Source organism: Pholcus phalangioides, unplaced genomic scaffold, assembly GCF_987345545.1.
Source record: "Pholcus phalangioides strain wild (caught in Gottingen) unplaced genomic scaffold, Ppha-v1.0 ptg000018l_1, whole genome shotgun sequence".
NCBI lineage: Eukaryota > Metazoa > Arthropoda > Arachnida > Araneae > Pholcidae > Pholcus > Pholcus phalangioides.
The window spans coordinates 7884105-7904852 of record NW_028301611.1 but is presented as its reverse complement, the minus strand read 5'-3'; the positions used below and the strand labels follow the sequence as shown (position 1 = coordinate 7904852).

The 20748-nt window shown below is 39.1% G+C and overlaps 2 protein-coding genes across 2 annotated transcripts in view; one reads left to right on the top strand and one right to left on the bottom strand.

Moving 5' to 3' along the window:
• The window catches only part of LOC149071641 (insulin-like peptide receptor), a 164905-nt gene that overhangs the window by 90551 nt on the left and 53606 nt on the right, over positions 1–20748 (bottom strand). Inside the window, exon 2 of the mRNA XM_089247614.1 lies at positions 2436–2757. Within this exon, the coding sequence (XP_089103740.1) occupies positions 2436–2553 (118 nt within the window). The 5' untranslated portion in view covers positions 2554–2757. The remainder of the gene's footprint in view (positions 1–2435; positions 2758–20748) is intronic.
• LOC149071643 (uncharacterized) lies at positions 4735–5397 on the top strand. The gene has a single exon (XM_089247999.1). The coding sequence runs from the start codon at positions 4735–4737 to the stop codon at positions 5395–5397; it is 663 nt and encodes a 220-aa protein (XP_089104125.1).

The window sequence follows — 20748 nt, the reverse complement described above, 5'->3', positions numbered from 1 at the left end:
GGGCCACTGTGTACTTTCATATTTCATCTTTTTTCTTGGGGCATGGGGGGGGGGGGGACTATGCCCCTCAATGCGTACGCCTCTGTTTCCATTCAATAGCTCAAATGCCATGGGGGTTAAACCAATGGTTCTCGAGGTATACGTCGCGACTCCCAGCGGCGTTGCCAACCTCCGTCTGAGGCGTCGCAATGTTGCATTGATGTGTGCCCGTTCGACGCTTCGAAATAATTCTATTTCTGGAGAGCCGCGGATAAACAATGACAAAGCTAAGATAGCCGAGGCGTGGGTGAAGATACGGGGGGCATTGCCCTCCCCCCAGAGTCAAAGGTGGAGTCAACTGACGTGATATATATATGAATTGACGTCATCATCGTGCCCCTCCCAGACTTTGAAGTCTATCTCCGCCTATGAGCCGAAGGTTGAAAAAAGCTAGAGAATTCCTGGGGTAAACGGAAAGCAGAGATCGACACATTTACAACCAGAAGTGGAATATTCCGCGTATTTTTGCATTGTCCCTTATCACCAAGAGCGGAAAATTCCACGAATTTTCATATTGTATCTTATCAACAACAAAAAAAAGCGGAATATTCCGCGAATAAGTATTGTCCCTCATCAACCAAGAACTTCAGGTAAATTTGAAAATTTTTTACTGTCAGGAGCAGAACGTCCAAGTTTATTGTCCCTTACCAAACCAAAAGCGGAATATATTCAACGAATTTTTACAGTCACTTACACGTAGTGTTACCAGATTCGAAAACGGAGAAAGGAGGACGCGTGCGCGAGCAACCCCTTTTTAAAGTCACTTTTCCCAATTTTCACAACAGATGGCACCGTTAGGAATCAGTATCGAGTGTTGTTTGCATTCAGTTTTTTTTGTTTCTGAATAGAAGAGGTAACACCCCCCTTTCCCTCAGAACACGGCACTAGATGTTGGTGACGGTCTTAAAATGGATGTTGCGGTTCTATTCTTCCGGAGCATCTTTTCGGACAGTATTTTTCATATTAACCCAAAGCCGTGCTTCTCAACCGCTGAGCCGCGGCCCGGTACAGGCAACACCTTTTTTATAGTAGAAAGCTTTCGCGCGAAGCTTTGACGTCACTAAAGTCGCTCATTTCACCTGTAGCCATTGGATATATTGGACCGACGTAACTATAGGTGAAATGGACGCTTTCAGTGACGTCAGGAGGCTTTCTGCCACAGAAGATGTTCGTACAGGGGCCCTGAGATTGGTTATACCTAAGACGCCTTCATATACTTCGTGTATTAAGGAGTTCTAGGTATACCGGCCCTCAAGTGATCCGCTGTTTCATTTTCCCTCATTTATTTCCCATTAGACGTGTGCAGGAACAGGTTCTCAACTTACAAATTGAAATAAACCAAGCCACGGGCTTTCAGAGGTTGAGAACCACTGTCCTAGAGCAGGCTGGGCCGCAGCAAGAATATTATCTGCTGCCCTGTTTGGGTTCTTGTACTCCGGGAATTCTGTCGGAGATTGATCAAATGGTCAAAGCGTGTAAATGTGTGTGAAAGAAAAAAGCACATGAACACTCATGAGTGTTCATGTGCTTTTTTCATTGACATTCATGTCAATGAAGTGAACATAGACGTGGAGGAAAAATCCTCCCGGAATAACGAAAACCTGAAAAGGAGGACAAAAAGGCGAATTTTCTAAAACGCAGGAGGACACGTGAAATGACATCAAAAAGGAGGAGACGTCTGTCTAGTAACTCTACTTACAACCTAAAGTGGAATAATCCGCGAATTTTCATTCCCTGAATCACAGAATCCGCTCGCGCCAATGGAGGGTAAAGGAAAAAAAAAAATATTCGGAGGTAAGGCGTCTTCAACCGTTGACACAGCGTGGACCACATTTGACATTTTAATGAGGCCCGCGGGCCGCAAACCTACGTTACTTACACACACGTTGCCAAAGAGCTCGGGGAGCCATCCATGCGCTAAGACCACTGAACTAATTTTATACAATTTCGAATATATTGTAGTTCACTTGTTTCCCAAAGTGGACAACATCGCCCCCCCCCCCAGTGGGCGATGGAATGGCCCGGAGGAGGGCGATTAAAGATTCAAGTATAAAAACAGAATCCTATTGGTTCGCTTGAGTCGGGGGCGATGAGTGAAAAAGATTTCCGAAGAAGGAGAAGTGTGTGTGTAACAAAAATTTTGGGATGCTATGCTGTTCTACCGCTATTCCTCGCCAAACGTCGCCAAAGTCGGCATGGTACTAGTATCTACGTAAGAACCAGTGAATGCTGATGATCAATCGCATTTGTGTCCTTCAGATGAGGGAGAAAATGGATAAAACTGAAAAATGTCTCGGGACTTTCTACGAGGAATAAACTCTCACAGAGAATATGAAATCATTTGGCCAAGAGAACCAATCATGAACGAGGAAAAAAAACAACAACTTCCAACTCACCCACTTCAGGCTCCGGCAAGCAATCCATCATCTTTGACAGTATCAGCACGTGAAGCAGCGCCGCTAGGAAGACAGACTCGACCCCTGTCCGAACCAGACCAGAGGCCATCATCATCATAAATGAATCAGTGGACGTTCGTGGTCGGAAGGGAGAGGTAGGACGATTGGATCTCAACGAGGAAGTCCTGCCTCCCCTCCCCTTTGTAGCACTGGCGTAGGTTCCCCCGCAGATCGTCGAATCACTGAAGGTGCCCTCTCGTTACGGCGGTGTCGTGGTGACGTCTCTTCCTCCGCTTTCTCGGAGACATGTAAAATCCTCAACCTTTCAGAAAATAGAGACAGAAAATATATATTAAAAAACGTTGCCAAGAAATAGATATCTTGTCCTATAATAATGAATCCCCAATCATTAAATTTGAACCCGACGCCATTGCTGCCATCGCGCCAAATCAGGAGATGTTTCAGTTGGCGAAGTGATTCATGGATCGAAATTTAAAAAAAAGCATTCACTATTTAGAGAGAGGAAATGTAGAGCCAGACATGGCCCAGGTTATCCCATAGGAGATATAAGCACATTACCCCGAGGGGTTGGGCCACGCTGGAGAGAACTGAATGCGCCGGAAGGCTCAACTGCCGAGCCCCCCCCCCCTCCGGCCCAGCGCCCTCAGTCCTAGATCTTTACGGTAGGGGGACCTGGGCCAAACAGCCACATTAGAAGTGTGCCAGCACGTGGGCTGCACACCACAGAGACTTCGAGGGCTCGACTGGCCACTTACAGCATGCATATGGCAACCTTATATCCCGTTTACGGTCCCGATAGCGATTTTTTCTTGGTGTGATTTTTGCTAATACAAAAGATTAAATTATATTGTGGCCAATAGTACTCAAAGTGTGCGTGGCGGCAAGGTGGCGATATTGATGTGTGCCTGTTCGATCTTTGAAGCGGTTCTAGACTATATTATAATACGTTATGTTGTTCTGGAAAGTAGCGGATAAACATTGACTAGAGCGCGGGAAACAAAAGTTTGAGGAGCATTGGCGTATGGCGACTTTATGTCCCGTTTAGGTTCTTGATGGGGGTATTTTCTTTTTGGTGAAGTAATCGCGACCACATAGGTTGAACTATAATTTAGCCTTCTGTTTGGCGATGATTGGCGACCATTTGATCTACAACAGTGGGTTTCAAACCTGGGTTAATACGGGCTTGCTGATAAAGAAGGCCACGGAAGAAAATAGAGTGAGTGAAAAGGAAGCCATAACGGCTGGTTAAGTGGAAACGAAAAAGGGGATGGGCATGGGGAGCTGGGAAAAAATAGATGTTGAAAAGATGAAGTATTTGAGTTAATAGGTGGAGAAAATTGAGAACATAATTTCGGTTCTAGTGAAACCACACAACAAAGAGCCCAGCACGATTTTACTTCAGGAACTAGAGCCAAATCTGAGCTGGAGATTTGTGGAAGTCCCCGACGAGCGGTTAGCGCACCAAGCCCTTCGTGAGATGATCTTTCTTCTTCGTCTGCGTCCTGCGCCGGCGTGTATAGTTCTACAAGTAACTTTTCCGCATCATTCATAGTTTTCACTGCGCCGATCATTTTGAAATGTATAAAAAAAAGAGTGTTGCGATCTGAATTCTCCGAAATTTTGCTGCCGTAACCGCGAGAGCTAGATTTTTGTATTTTCTTTTCATTCTTGAACTCGTGCAAGGAAACACCTATACCTCAAATTACGTACAGACCCATAAGGATGTACAAATTTTGATCGCACATGTGATGTTTTTTTTTTCTCACCAACGTGCCCGATTCGGGCGTGTAAAAATAAATTAAAATCCGATAATAGTATTTACCAAAATTCTTCGGGCATCCATTATTTCAAGATTGGGCATATGAATCCCATTGGATTCGTCCAAGCATATGGTGGAGGAGGGCAAAAAAAAGAATCATTGCACTAAATTTGGCCGCTAGGTGGCGCAGGAAGTAGGACAACGTTTTTTTTCACGTCTCTCATTTTCTTCTTATTTTATTGATTTAAATTGATTTATTTTGATAATTTAGCCTGTTTTATTTTGTAATTTAACGAGTAAATTGTAAGGAATGGAAAACTGTGGCGTGTGCAAGTCTAACATCGCAAATACGAAGGATTTGGTAAAATGCGCGGGAAACTGTGGTCGAGGTTTCCATTTCGTATGCACTGGGCACTAAAGCAAGCGGCTTCGCGGAAAAATACATGGATGTGTGATTTCTGCAGGTCTTTTGAAAGTGCGATATTTTCGAGATTGGAATCAATGTTTGCGGCTTTCAAGATGGAGATTTTGAAGGAGATCAAAGACAACTCGCAAAAGCTGGAAGAAATGAAGGAGTCAATTGAGATCTACCGGGGTCAAATACACGAATTGCAAGTGTCAACCGATGAAATACGTTCAAAACAAGAATCCCTTTCTCGGAATCAGGCATCGCTGGAAGTTCAAGTGAGTGACTTGACGTGCCAACTAAATGACCTGTCACAGTATTGCCGGAATCGCAATATAGAGATTTCTGGAATTCCACGCACGAAAGATGAAAATGTGAAGACTATCGTATCCACGATCGGACACAAAGCTGGACTTGAGGTATCGGAGATGGACATTGATGTCGCGCACCGGATCAGAAACTACGGTGACCAACAACCTGACAAAATCGTTGCACAATTCCGTTCACGGGACATACGAGATGCCTACATTACCGCATCACGAAAAATGCGTTTGACGGCGAAAGACATCCATGGCGCCTTCTCAGAGCAACAGCGGGTGTTCATCAACGAGCACCTCACGCAGCAGAATAAACTACTTCTCAAGGAGGCCAAGGAAGTTGCGAAACAGAAGGGTTTTACTTTCGTGTGGGTCAAAGATGGTAAGATTCTAATGAGAAAGCAATCAGGTGATCGATCATTTCGCATAGTGAATTCAGATATATTGAAAAATTTGTAACTCAGGTATGTGATTGATTTTGCTTGCTTTTTTTAAATGGATCAGAATTTGACATTTTCTACAGTTGATGATTTCAACATATTTTGTTATGACAATATAAATAATCTTACCATGGCCAATTTAAATATACGTAGTTTACGTGCAAATTTTGACATCTTTGTAGCATATTTAGATCAGCTTGATATAAAACCCTCAATAATAATACTCAGTGAAATCTGGATCTCTGAATGCGAAACTTCGTTTTACAAGATACATGGGTACAGAAGTTTATTTAAATGTGGAAACATAAATCGCTCTGGTGGTATAGCGCTATTTTTTTCTGAAAGTATAATTTTTAATAAGTTGTATTTAAATGAGATGACATGTGTTGATTCGCTGTTGGTTGATTGCACTTACGGGAAATACAAATTTATTTTATTAAGCATTTATAGGTATCACATGTATTCTATTGACACATTCATAAACGAAATTAATTATTTGCTTGATTATAAACGAGATAAAGATATGTATTTGATCGGTGACTTAAACATTGATATTTTAAGATCTGAAGACTTAAATATTTTTTCTTATGTGAATTTGATGTCAAGATCTGGATTTGAATCGTTAATTAATTCTCCAACTAGAGAAACCGATGAAACGTCAACTTGCATAGATCATATTTTTTGTAGATCCAGGAATTTAAATTCAAAAAAAGCTGTACTTCTCGATTTGTGCATAACTGATCATAAAATGGCTTTATTTTATTTGGAAACAGATCATGACAGCAATGACTCAAATTGTGAAACAAAGTGCTTTACCTATCTTGATAAAAATCAGTTGATTGATCTTGTAAAAATGGTTACGTGGGATACTGTTTAAAGTTGTGAATCTGCAAACTCGGCAATGAATACTTTCTTGGATTTAATTAAGAATTGTGTTGATGCTTCTACTAGAGTAAAGTATAATAAAAGGATAAGAAAACTCTGGATTACGAAAAATATTTATGAAAAAATTAAAATTAAACATAGATTATTGAAAGAAATTAAAAAGAAACCGTTTGATATCGAGCTGCGATATAATTTCAAGACATTTAGAAATATGTTAAACAATGAGATAAAACAAAATAAGAATGACTATTATACTTCAGCATTTATTCAAGCAAACGGTGATTCGAAATCTCAATGGAATTTAATTAACAAATTAATTGGTGAGGATAAATATAGCAGCATTGACACGGTTTTTACTGAAACAACTGGTGAAATAACGAATCCAATTGATATTGCTGAATGTTTTAATGACTTTTTTTCTAATTTTTGTAACAATAATCTTCCTAATAATTGTAATTCATTAAATTGTTCAAATTTAAATTTTTTTGAGAAATCCTTTTTTATATACCCTACGGATAGTCATGAAGTATTGAGTATAATAAATTCTTTACACTCCAAAAAATCGTCAGGATTTGACAAAATTAATTCCATAAGATTGAAGTGCATTGCACCATATGTAAGTGATGTCTTATCGTTTATTTTTAATTTAAGTTTTATCACTGGCGAATTTCCAGAGTGCCTGAAACTTGCAATTGTTTCTCCAATACACAAGAAAGGGGACAAAAAGAATGTTAATAATTACAGACCGATTTCTTTACTATCTGTCTTCTCAAAGGTCATAGAAAAAATAATTAAATCCAGAATAATTAAATTTCTTGACAGCATTAATTTTTTTAGTGAGAACCAATTTGGATTCAGAAAGGCAAAAAGTACAGAGGACGCTCTTGTTAATTTTCTCTCAAATGTGTATATAGCAGATAACAATAATTGTAAAGTTGCGTCATTATTTTTAGATATCAGCAAAGCCTTTGATACCGTGAATCACAGTATTCTTCGAACCAAACTAGAATATGCAGGAATTCGGGGTTTGCCACTTAAATTTTTCAAAACATATCTTACTAACAGAGTTCAAAGTGTGAAAGTAAATTCCGTTTTGAGTTCTAAAAGACAAATTACATCTGGTGTACCTCAAGGATCAGTACTTGGACCTATTTTATTCCTAATATATATAAATGACCTGTGTAACTTTAATTTGAAAGGAAAAATCACTGATTTTGCTGATGATTTAGCTCTTTGTTACTCTGAAAGCTCTTCAATCAACTTGAGGAATAACATGTAAAATGATCTTAACTCAATAAATATCTGGTTTAGAAATAATAATTTAAAATTAAATACAGATAAAACTAAATATATGTTATTTGGTTCTGGTACTTTCGATGATTTTGGTGTCCTAAAATATCATAGTGTGACAGATGGCTGTATCTCGGATTGTATGTGCACAGTTGTAAATAGAGTAGACACCTTTAAGTATTTAGGGATTTTTTTAGATTCAAAACTATCCTGGAAAACACATATTAATTATTTGAGTGTAGAATTAAATCGGAACATTAGGAAATTTTATTTTATCAGGAATAAATGTTCCCAATCAATTTTAAAACTTCTTTATTATGCGTTAGTAGAATCTAGATTGAGTTACGGCATTACATGTTGGGGTGGGACATACTTCAGCAATCTTTCTTCACTTTTTGTCACACAGAAGTCCTTCATCCGTATCATTCTGAGTAAAAATAGACTCACGCATACATTTCCACTTTTTAATCAATTAAAGCTACTCCCTCTGCAACATCTGTACGTTTATAAAAGTTTAAAAATGTTTTATAAAAGAAGTGGCCATCTCAATCTGAAATTACACAAGTCTGGAATGCAATTTAGACGTCATACTATACAGGTACCAAGGCCAAATAAAACTCGTTTCCAAAAATTTTTCCTTTATTTAGCTCCCAAAATATTTAATTTACTTCCTCAGTTAATAAAAGAACAATCTTCATGTACATCTTTTTTTGTCAATTTAAAATCTTGGTTGTTAACTCAAGAAGATTTAAATTATCTGTTTGATATTGTAATGTAACTTTCTTTTATCTTGCATACGCTGCTAAATGCCAAATTTTTTTGTTTATCAATTCCATTCCTGTTGCCACTTATTTCTTGGTGTTATATATATGTGTGTTTTTTTTTTCTTTTTATCTCTCGTTATTATTTATGCCGACAGATATGTATCAGATATTGTTTTGTGGGCTCACAAGCTTGCTTAGCCCCTAAATGTTTTGTAACTGTGTTTAAAAATCTTAAATAAAGGAAATTTGAATTTGAAATTTTTTCGAACGAGAGAAAACATGTTCTCCAAATGGCCGAATATGCAGTAATGAAACAGTTTTTTACCAACAATTATCGGACCTATAAGTGGAAAAACTACACACGTTCCAGATCGATCACGACGAGTTAACTCGTCCTTGTCAGGGAAGCGGTCAACGTTTCTTCTCATTTCTTATAGTTACTTTTTTCTTTCCCCTTTTAACCGAATCTATGTTTCATTTCAAAGTAATCAGACAAAGCGACTATGTTTCCGACATGTTAAACATGCCGGAGAGATCGACAACATCGGCATCTCACGACAGGAATCTCCAAACAAAAAAAAAACAGAAACGTAATACCACGAAGATTTTGTTTCCCCCCGTTGAAAACAAAACTGCTATCCTAAAAATAAGCAAAGATTATCTTCACCCTTCCCTTGTTTTCCCCCCATGATCATGTCACAACGAACAAAAGAAAAATAAAGACAGAAACACAAGATAATCGCTATCTCATTGTTTGTGTGTGTGTGTGTTTTTCACCGAAAATTGCGCAAAAACACGGTCTCGGATTTCGTAGTTGAAATTGAAACACGGTGTCTCTCTCTCTATATATATATATACACGAGGCGGTATATCATCATTATACTCAAAAGCGGCAGAAACATTTTAGAGAAAATTGAAAAAAAACCCATAAAAAATGTCAACAACACATAGATCCGACCATTAAAACCGGATTAGGATTCTTCTCCCCTACCCCTTCGAAAAATGTTTCCGAAAAACAACAACAAATAAAAATATGTAACAATGCGTTTTTCTTCTAGATATTTTATAATCCTTTTAACTACAAAATAACATTTTTAAAAACCATTGTTTTAACCACTTGCCTGGAAGGTTTTTAATTTTTTCCTGTTACACAGACAATGTTAAGAATTCATACCAGGAATAACACAGACAATTACAGAAAATTACCTACTCAAAAATCTTGAAAGATTCCGATTCACTTTATTATCTTCTGTTGAAATTATTATTGTTTTCAAAAGGGGCCGTTCAAGTATTACGTCATTATCGATGGGGAAAGGGGGGGGGGTTCCCGATTCGCTCACTTTTGATGACAAGGGGGGGGGGGGTTCTGATAATGGCTACGTCATCAATCACCCTTTATGAAAATATGAGTTAGGATTCAGAGGGGGCAGAGCTGATGACGAAATTTTGCTGACGGGGGTGGGAGGCAGCTGTCGCGTGGGCGATTACATATTGTGCACATGTATATATCGTATATTTTTTCTGTCATTAAAATCCAGGGGTTTTTGCGGTTGGGTCCCGGGGGTCTGGGTGGGGGTGCTCCGGGCTGTTGCTCGGGCTTGTGGGCTCCTCCTGGTGGCTGCTTATTGAGATGCCCTGAGGGCCGTGCATGTAGCTTGTTGGCGACTGTAGTCTTGGATAGAGGGTTGGGGGCGCCTTCCGGATATTCTCCGGGTGGCGCCTTGGCCCGGCGCCCCTGATTCTCGCCCAGCACGACCCAACCTGATTGGGTAAAAGGCTTATATCCCGAGAGGGACAGAGCCTGTGTCGTGTCTGGTTTGAAGGGGGTGGGAGGGTCAAAAATGGCTAAAAATTTGCTTACGTAATACTTAAACAGCCCCAAAGCTCTTATTTGGATTTTTTTTTTTTTTTTTTGCATGGAATATAAATAATCTAGTTTTTAGATAGACTATGTATAACTGAAACAGATTATGTACTTATGTGATTGGATTGCAAGATTATGTATCTGGAAGTCATCATTATACTGTTGCGTGAAGACAAAACGCTTGTGCAGATTTAGTTAGATGTTTACTTTTCGTTAGCGCCCTCTAGGGGCGAAAAGATTACGAAAAAAGAAAAAAAAAGCACACCGGAAAATCAGACCAGAAGCGTAAAAATATTACCAGAACCAAAATTCGTCTATCGGGGGTCCCAAATGCCGCTATAATAGCAGTCCATTTATCTATTGTAAAGATTGTCTTCGAACTTTTTTGGTCGAGTGGTCATAGTGACGGACTCGCATCGCGACGATCCGGTTTCAAACCCCCACCGTCGCCGCAGTGGTGGTCGGCTGAAGTTGGTTTTCTGCGGTTCCCAACTTCGAGGCGCAAATGCGAGCCGATCTTCCCGTTAAAAATTCTCGCCGCAGAGAGCAACACGCCTACAACGTTACGATCATTCATTCATTACACTTTACTCACTACGAGTTGAGAAAGAACTCATAGTTGAAAAAATTTATTACAGATGGCAGCACTACACATAACAAGCATTACACGGAAATAAACTTCACTATACATACATGTACCGATTCGTTAGAAGTTCAGAGGAATATAGACGAGGTGCATGTCTGGTTTAGCAATCGCGAGCACTACCTGCACTCATCATCACCAAAAGAAGAGCACCCCTTAAGGCGAGTTAGACACACGAATGCATGCAATCAGGATATTTCAATCGTTGAATGCTATTTGTACAAGGTGCTTAGCTGAAACGTTCATCAAGTGCTCGCGAGCACGAAATCGGACTAGAGCATCGAGCACTCTGGGTACTTCAGGGACCACCGTGGTGCTCGCGAGGAACGGGTTGAAGATACCTGATCTAGGTGTCACCATCTGTCATAATGTCATATGAAGAAATAGCTTTTGTGCAGATTTAGTTAAACTTTTACTTATCGTTAAAAGTTAGCGCCCTCTAGGGGCATAGATTACAATGCCCGTGCTAGACTACGGGTAAATCAATGTTCGGGAAGAAGCGGATAAACGTGTCCGACATGGGCAAATCAGCAAGTGGTTTTTATAAAATAAATTAATGGAAAAAATTATTATACAGTAAATGAGAAATTATTTAAAAATTAATGGAAAAATTATTTCAAAATTAATGGGGGGGGGAGAATTATTTCAAAATTAATGGAAAAAATTATTTCAAAATTAATGGGGGGAAATTATTTCAATTATTATTAATGGAAAAAATTATTTCAAAATTAATGGAAAAAAATTATTTAAATATTAATGGGAAAAAATTATTTAAAAATTAATGGGAAAAAATTATTTAAAAATTAATGGAAAAAATTATTTCAAAATTAATGGAAAAAAATTATTTAAATATTAATGGGAAAAAATTATTTAAAAATTAATGGGAAAAAATTATTTAAAAATTAATGGAAAAAATTATTTAAATATTAATGGGAAAAAATTATTTCAAAATTAATGGAAAAAAATATTTCAAAATTAATGGGAAAAAATTATTTAACAATTAATGGAAAAAAAAATTATTTAAAAATTAATGGGAAAAATTAAAAATTAATGGGAAAAATTATTTAATGGAAATAAATTATTTCAAAACTAATGGGAAAAATTATTTAAAAATTAATGGAAAAAAATTATTTAAAAATTAATGGAAAAAAATTATTTAAAAATTAATGGGAAAAAATTATTTAAAAAGTTTGAGAGAAATTTTATTTAAAAATAAATGAAAGAAATTGTTATAAAGTAAACGGGAGAGAAGTTATTTAAAAATTAATGAAACAAAATTATTTCAGAATTAATGAATCGAATCCTTTCACAAATAATGAATTGAATATTTTTTCAAAATCAATGAAAATTCATAATTCACGCAACTAAGAAAACAGACACAGACATCAGATAATCGCTATCTCATTGCGCGCGTGTTTTTCCCCCGGAAATTGCGCAAAAACAGTCTCGTATTTCGTACTTGATATGGAAACACGGTGCCTCTCTGCGACGGCATTATCATTATTACATACTTGGAGCGGCAGAAACATTTTAGAGAAAATTTAAAAAAATAATAATAATGAAATGGCAAGAACACAAATAAATCCGACCATTAAAACCGGATTAGGATTCTTCTCTGTTCGAAAAATGCTTCCGAAATAAAATGTGTTTCTCTCTCTCTCTCTCCTTCTAGAATCTCTTCCATAATCCCCTTCAAAACCAAAACAACATTCAAAAATCCTCGTTTTAAAGCGAAAGTATATTTACGTGAAATATTTATTTATGGTAATAAGTTAAGAGAGGTTTTTCCGAAAAGAAAAACAGCAACGATTCTATATTTTTGAAAAAAACACTCAACTTTTTTCTCTTCTTTTCGGATATTAAAATAAATTTTAATGGAAAAATCATTAATATATTCCTTAAATATTTCAAGGCAAAATACTCTCTTCTTTTTTTTTCTCCAAGCATAAGATATTTTATTTTAGAAACGAATATCACCAGGTTATTGGTTGTTTTTATGAGTATGGAGACTTGGGTTGGGGGGGCCCCAAAACGTTTTTTAGGGGTCCCCCGGGCTTCGATTGAACAAGAAAATTGGGTAAGGGAGAGGGAAGGAAGGGGAAATCAGCACCCAGAAATAGTACATTATAAATTATAGAACGCAAAGAAATGCTGAAAAAATACCGAAAATGTATACAGTCAAACCTCGTTAGTGCGTCACCCGGTTAACACGTCACTCCGCTTACCGAGTCACTTTTTGGAAGTCCCAATTGTCCTCAGGCAGGAATTGGCACAGCTATGGCTTACTCCGTTTAACGAGTCACTCCGCTTACCAAGTCATATTTTTGCTCTCCCAAGAGTGACTCATTAACGAAGTTTGACCGTATATACGACGTATACACAATCGAATACCGTTATAGCGAAAAAATCTCGTTTCAAAGAACACTTTTCTAAGCCACCAGAAAAGTTTACATAGAAACAATTCAAGAACCTGGAATTCCTTTACTTGGAGTTCGTTATAACGGGATTCGGCTGTATATATATATATATATTTGAGCACACAGGACAAAAACTAATGAAAGAAAATTTTCCCGATTCAGAACACTGGCAGTTAAAAGACGTCAAATTGAAGTCTGGGGAAAAACCCACAAAGTTTTCGGGACTTATGGACACCGAAATGCGGCGGACTGTCAATACGTTCCCAAAAAAATTGGAGAAAATTTTTTTTGGCTCGTTTACCTCGAGCGAAAAAAAACGGCTTGGCACGTAAAGAATTTCGCTGGCGCCGAATTTCTTTTTTCTTGTCTATCAGCCAAATGCCCTCAACCCATCGATATTTTTGGATAATTGAATGACCGGACACACACACACCATGCTTCACATCTATGAGAAAACTCCATTATGAAATTCTTTTTACAAAATCGCAATCATTGTCAACTTTGCCCATTTTTTGGGCTACACAACTGTAAAAAAATACAATACAATCACTCTTAAAGGTCACCCCATTTATACGGCCAAATAATAGTTTTTCCTCACATGATAATAAAAGTACGCATTTCAAACCTTTAAGTAACGGTCACCGATCTTCTACGAACGAATTTTTTTTTTTCTCCGTCGTGGAGAGGTTTTACTAATCAATCTGTTCACGATCCAGAAATCATGCGCTCAATTAGCGTCCCGGCTCCGGGTAAAAAAAATCAATCCTCTGGCACCAAATCTCGTCCCATAGAGATAATGTTAAAGTTCTCCGCTTAATATGATAATTTCAACGACTTTGTCCCCGCTTAATCGAGTATCACGCTTCACACATCAATTGTTAATACACATCAACCGCTATGCTCATGTTTTTTTATTGAACGAAACATTTGGAATTAATGTAAATAGGCGCCTACTCAAAAAACTAGAAAAAGTAGCACGGGGGCGGTACCCCAACCGCCCTTCAGACAACATAATCATAGCATATAATAAGAAAAATTTTTACAGCGCTATTTCAGTATCCTGTAAGATTGACTCGAGCTAAAGCAAAATGACAGAAACGACTTGGCAACAAAAACAATTTCTCGCCAAAAGTGTGTGTACGAGCACAACCACACAGATAATTCTCTCCCTTTTTTCTGTCTCTCCTCACAATATATTACATTCTTTCTTTGGAGGAGTCTTCCAAAGTCAACTCTTTTCCTCGATGCACAGCAAATTATGAAGACGTGTAAGTATATGACGCTCCTTCGAGACTACTTCTATAAGTACGGAGCTAAATTTGTAAATTACAAAGTCCAATATAAATAACTCAAGGTGAACTGGATGGATGGTCCATCCTTCTATTAAAGGGATTTGTTCACATTTCACTGTTCGATGCCAGTGTGATTATTTTTGGCAAATGAAGCACTTTCATTTCTAGCTCTATGCTGAGCATTGTAAATATTGCTTATACCTCCGCATGTCCTAAAAATACAGAAGACAACCGAATGCTATTTGGGTAGCATCAGAATCACAAAAAAACTGGAATAGGTCTATGTATTCAACTGCTTTGTTACGCAAACTGTTGTTTCACCTATACACAAAATACGCACCATAATTTTTGATGATGAATGTCAGTTACTGTACAATGAATAGTCCAAGACCTTTGAAGACCGAACACAAACCGCTTCCCATCTTGGGGAGATATCGAAGCGTTCCCGAAGGATGGATGTACCCGGAAAGTTTATTAAAAAACAACGAAACAACACATAGCCGCCGCCTCAGACGAAGGCAAATAAAAAAGAAAGAAAAAAAGAAGATCGTCAATCTGAAATCATTCAACAGATGAATAAAATCTAAACAATCAACGCCGATGGACAATCGAAAGTATAAACAGGATTATAAGATGATGCGTGTAGACGTCCGTCCGTCCCATAAAGAATCTAGCAATCGTCAATTAATCGAATGATTGTCGACGATCTTGGGATATAAAACTTCGAATATCTCACGGTGAATCAGTTAATCACAGTCATCCATGTAGTTGTTATATTGTCCAGCTTCCACATATCATCTATGGTCACGACCAGTTGTCACTGCCGCGATGACCGATCGTTCATTGCAGATCGTCGTCGTCGCAAGTCGTACTCCCTCACCTCACCGCTGCACTCCTTCTGATGGCATTCCTCATAACACGCATTAGTAGCGTGAAGCGCTGAGTGGAGTCATAGCAGCCCCCCCCCCTAGTTGGCGTTTTGTATGCAGAGATAATTAGAATAAGATAAAATGAATTGAAAAGTGTGACTATGGTGTATTGGTTAGCGCACTTGCCCGGTATGCAAGGGGACCCGTCGGGTTCGATCCCTGGAGGAGGCAAATCACTTTTCTTTCCAAATATCAGTTTCGGCATTAACATCCAGAAAATTCAAATTCTCACAATACAGAATGATCTTAAATGCAACACGCATTGTGACGGACTCGCGATGCGAGGATCCGGGTTCGAACCCCACAGTGGTGGTCGGCTGAAGTTGGTTTTCTGTGGTTCCCAACTTCAAGGCGTAAATGCGAGCCGATCTCCCCGTTAAAAAGTCTCGCCACAGAGAGCAACAGTCCTACAACGATAAATCATTCAATCATAACACTTCACTCATAGTTAGAAAAACTTGTGGCAGATGGCAGCACTACACATAACAAGCATTACAGAGTAACAAAAACTTCACGTCAGGTTTCACTACACGTACACGAACATTCCCGCATGTACCGATTCGTTGGGGGGTTCCGAGGGGGGTGCGGGCGGGGTGCATGAGTGGTGCAGTAGTAGTAGGTAGGGCCTCCAAAAATGGCTTGGGGATACATGATGTTCTTAAGTCAGCCACCTCGTTGGGCAATTTGCCTGTTGTGGCGTTGTATTTGTATTGTATAATCTTAATTAAAGGAAAAAGATTAGAAAATATGCAGCGATTATTTACAAAATGAAAAACTTGATTGATGAAAGATTTATTTTACGAATGGATATATTCAATTGTCAATTATGCAATAAGTGCTTGGGGAGGAGAATATTAGAGAATATTCGGAAATTAGATAATATAACAAGAATAAGATCTCAAATATTAATCGATAGTTCCAAAATACAACGCCATACTCTAACTTTGAGACAAAACTTTTTGTACAGAGTTATCAAATTTTCACAATTGAATGCAAATTACTAAACGGAAAATCAAAATAGATATAATCGAGTTTATCAAGTGCCAAAACCAAACAAAACACTATATAAAAAGAGCTTTTCTTTCATTGCCCCTAAGATATTAAACATTTTTGACCCTGAAAATCAATTTAATAATAATGAAGACATAAATCATGAGATTTTTAACTTTGTCAGACGCATACATTACGGAACCATTTAGATGAAAGTATCGAAAGGGTATATAAAAAGAGTATTGAACCGAGCAAAAGAGTATAATAAGAAAGAGGAAATTATGCACGGTAATTATATTATATTGAGCTTCCCGATAAGCAACTTAATTGTGGACATTATTCAGATATATATAGATAAGCGAAAATACATTTGAACACATAGCTAATAAATATACTAATGCTGTTGCAAGAGAAAGAAAAAAAATATTCTATAGCTTATTCCTTTAGGCCTGCTGGAAGGACTTTTCAGTCCCCTGAGGCTACAAAGTGTTTGTTTGCAATATGTGTGCGCATCTATTTTTTTGTGTATTACATGTTTGTATTCGTGTAGTAACACATGTTTGTATTCGTGTAGTAACACACGTTTGTATTCGTGTTGTAACACACGTCTGAATTCGTGTAACACACGTCTGAATTCGTGTAACACACGTCTGAATTCGTGTAACACATGTTTGTATTCGTGTAACACACGTCTGAATTCGTGTAACACATGTTTGTATTCGTGTAGTAACACACGTCTGAATTCGTGTAACACATGTTTGTATTCGTGTAGTAACACATGTTTGTATTCGTGTAGTAACACATGTTTGTATTCTTGTAACACACGTCTGAATTTGTGTATTACATGTTTGTATTTGTGAAATAAAATAAAAAATTATGGCTACGTCCTGAAAAAAAATCGTAATTCTTGATTTCAGAAGCTCAAGCCTCATTGAAAAATTGAAAGTTTGAACGGGAAATTTTATTTAAAAAAAAAAAGTTCGGACGTCCACAAAATTACAGGAATTTCTCGAAAAATACGGGTCATATGGTCACACACACAAACAAACTCTGGCCCGCGAAATACTGCCAAAAATAGTAGCCAAAAACCCTGTATAATTATTATAGTATTGTACTGTACTGCATATCTGGTCCGTGGACTGAAAAGTTTGAATCACCCCCGGGTAATATACTGTGTGCTGGAATCGTTGATACCTGATAAAGCGGCGGGCCGACTGTATTTGATTGTTGTACGGATATTATTTTTCTGTTTTGGGCAACCCACAATCAGTGATGAAATTTTCAAAGTCATCGTCTTCCCATAATCCGCAAAAAAAAAGAGGGCCATGTTTCTAATTTCTCACATCACAGGATCTGATGAAACGTTATCACAGATAAATACATAAAAAACAACGGTAGAGGGGGGGAAGGGGGCACTTCACAGCGGAACAAAACAAAACAAAAAATACAGCTCGGGCACAGCTCAGACAGGAAGGGATTGATCCTCAAGGACTGCTGTACTCCGCAAAACAGCTGCGTAAACAAAACAGAAAGAAAACACGCTCGTAGTAAACAACATGGCGGCGCTCGTCAAGCCCCTCCTACTTATCTCCAACCAACAGAAGGTCATACGTATCATAACTTTAAAAAAAAGAAGAAGCAAAAAATATACATTAAGCATCATTCTCTAAAACACGGGCTCACCCTCTTCCATTTTTTTTTTCTTCTAGGGAAGGCCAGACAGGAATTTCTCAGCTGCAAATGCACAGGGCAGGGGGGTTGGGGGAAGCTATAACTCTAAAACTCCTATTTAAGGCCTTATCTGGTTTTTTTTAAAGAGCCCTACACCAGACCTTGGCAGACTCTACAAGCTTTTTTCTTCTCCGGAGTTCACTACAAAAAAAAAAGCCCCAACTTAAATCTTCCCCTCAGCCCGTGGGAAAGCCCTAACTGGGTCAAAGTTATTTTTTGTGGCATTTAGAGAATATATATATATATATATATATAAAAAGCGGAGAAAGGCCGGGGCCTCCGATTGAACGTAGCCTAAAAATATAAACTGCTATAAATATCATAAATCTTGACTATTATGATGAGCAACCATAGCCGTAATCCACCCCGTAAAAATGAAAATCTGAACTACGCATAGGCTGTAAACAGCTGGCCTTAATGTCTAGGGCAGGCTCGCAGGTGAAAATGAAATCAGAGTGGGGGGGGGGGGGGGGGCATGATGTTGAAATGGCCCTGAATAGAACATCTACTAGATCAGGGGGGGTTCTTAACCTTTTTTCAGCCGCGACACGAAATCATAAACTAGATCAGCTCCGTGACCATGGGCGGAGATACGGGGAGGGGGGGGGGGCGTGAGGGGGCATTGACCCCCAGAGTCAAAGGTGGAGTCGACTGATCTAATGTATATATGAATTGATATCATCATCATCGTGTCCCCCCCCCCCCCAGCAATAATGAACCTTGCCCTCCCCCAGACTTGTCCGCCTATGTCCGTGACCCATGGAACCAGGACCGTAACTAGAATTTTTGTCGCCCCGGGGCAAACATGATTTTTCTCTGCCCCCCCCCCCCCCCACATTCGATAATTTTATAACGGTGTTTTTTGTTCCCGCCTAAAAACTGCCCCCCCCCACCTTTGAAATTTTGCCGCCCGGGGCAGTTGCTACCGGCCCTGAATGAGACTGTTTGAATTACGAAATTAATGAAACCACTAAAAACTAAGTGCAACTATAACAGGACTAAGTAGATTTTGTACGAGTATATAGGAAGCTTCAGCGAATCAGGTTTCGGTGGTAACCCATAGCTCGGGAACCCTTGACTGTACATGGATTTGCACGACCCATTTCGGAAGCTTCTGTGAATAAAGTTCGGGGGGGCCAGGGTCACAACTAGATGCTTGGTCAGACGGGGAAGAGCGATTTTTGGTGCCCCCTGTAATGTTGAGGGAGAGAAGTAATTGAATAAGGTGAAATTTTGAGCTCCTTATGTCCAGCGCCTAGTCCGGACACTAGACCCTAGTTGCGGCCCTGGCAGTGGCTATCAGCATCCGAGGATTCGAACGACCCATCTTGGAAGCCCCTGTGACGACCCAAGGTTAAGAGTCCCTATACTAGGTGTTCAACCTTTAGTAGAATGCGGGGCACGCGCTATCGATTTGAAAACAAACGTGTCGAGGGCGTAGTCAGTTATAGCGATTTAGAAAAACGTCGTAGGTTACTCAAGTGACCTGTAAGTGTGCCGGGGGCCGCGTGAGTGCTGTGCCGCGTGTATTCGTCTAATTACAGTGTTTTATAGAAGACGACATGTATAATGAAATTTCGAAAAATTTTGCACGCACCATTGATCATTTCGATCACTATTGGTCGCAGCAAAGTCATTTTCTACACACGACAGCTAATTAGACCGGGACCTACAATTTATTGCTGATTCCGAACGGCAGCCTTTTCTTTATACTCGCCGAGAGGTTGATGCGCTAACCACCTCGGTGTGGAACTCCCTGCGGCAGCAATCTTTTTCTGTGGTCACGTTGCCGTTTCTGTTGTACCCTCGTGTCAGGAAATTGTCTGAGAAGGACGAACCGGGTATCGAACTCGTGGCGCCTCTAAACATCCTTTGGCGACTGCAGAGGCCTTCTATCTCTAGGAGGTGTTGCCTAGTGGCGTGGTGGTAAGATGCTCGTCTACCGCCGCGAAGGTTGCTGTCACCGTCCCGGGTTCAAACCAGCACCTCCTAGAGATAGAAAGCCTCTGCAGTCTGCTTGTGACATCAGTAAGTAGTCCATTTTCCCTCAGAATATTCAGGGAAAACAATTCCACTGCTCGTGCCAGTATCATCGTTGTGAGGCAAAGAAATGATCGGGCTCAGAATTGGCGATTTGTATGCCCCACATCCAATCACTATGCGGTATTTGTGAGCCAATTAGGTATATTCTACGCCAAAATAAGAAGAGACGAAATAGGATGCTGTGTTTCAAAATGTGGAAAACTTGCCAGGTAGTCTAAATGACGTTTAAGGCAAACACTGCAGAGAGGCCTTCTATCTCTAGGAGGTGCTGTTCAAACCCGAGGGAGGATATAGATAAGATATTTTCCCCTAACGAGCTCGAGGCGACCACCGATAGACAGCGCCTTCCTTTCCAGCCCATTTCATTAATGGCAGTAAATTGCGATATGGCCGTGTTTGGTGCAGTAGTAATGCTTATACACGTGTCTGGCTTTATATAGTTGCAGTCGGATACCTTAACCCTTCAAGCGGTTTTTTTAAAAATTCCCTGATCCGCATTATAACAGCCATATTGGGAATAAA

What these genes read in the sequence shown, in the direction of transcription:
- LOC149071643 (XM_089247999.1), top strand. Translation starts at nt 4,735, where the DNA reads ATGGAGATTTTGAAGGAGATCAAAGACAACTCGCAAAAGCTGGAAGAA.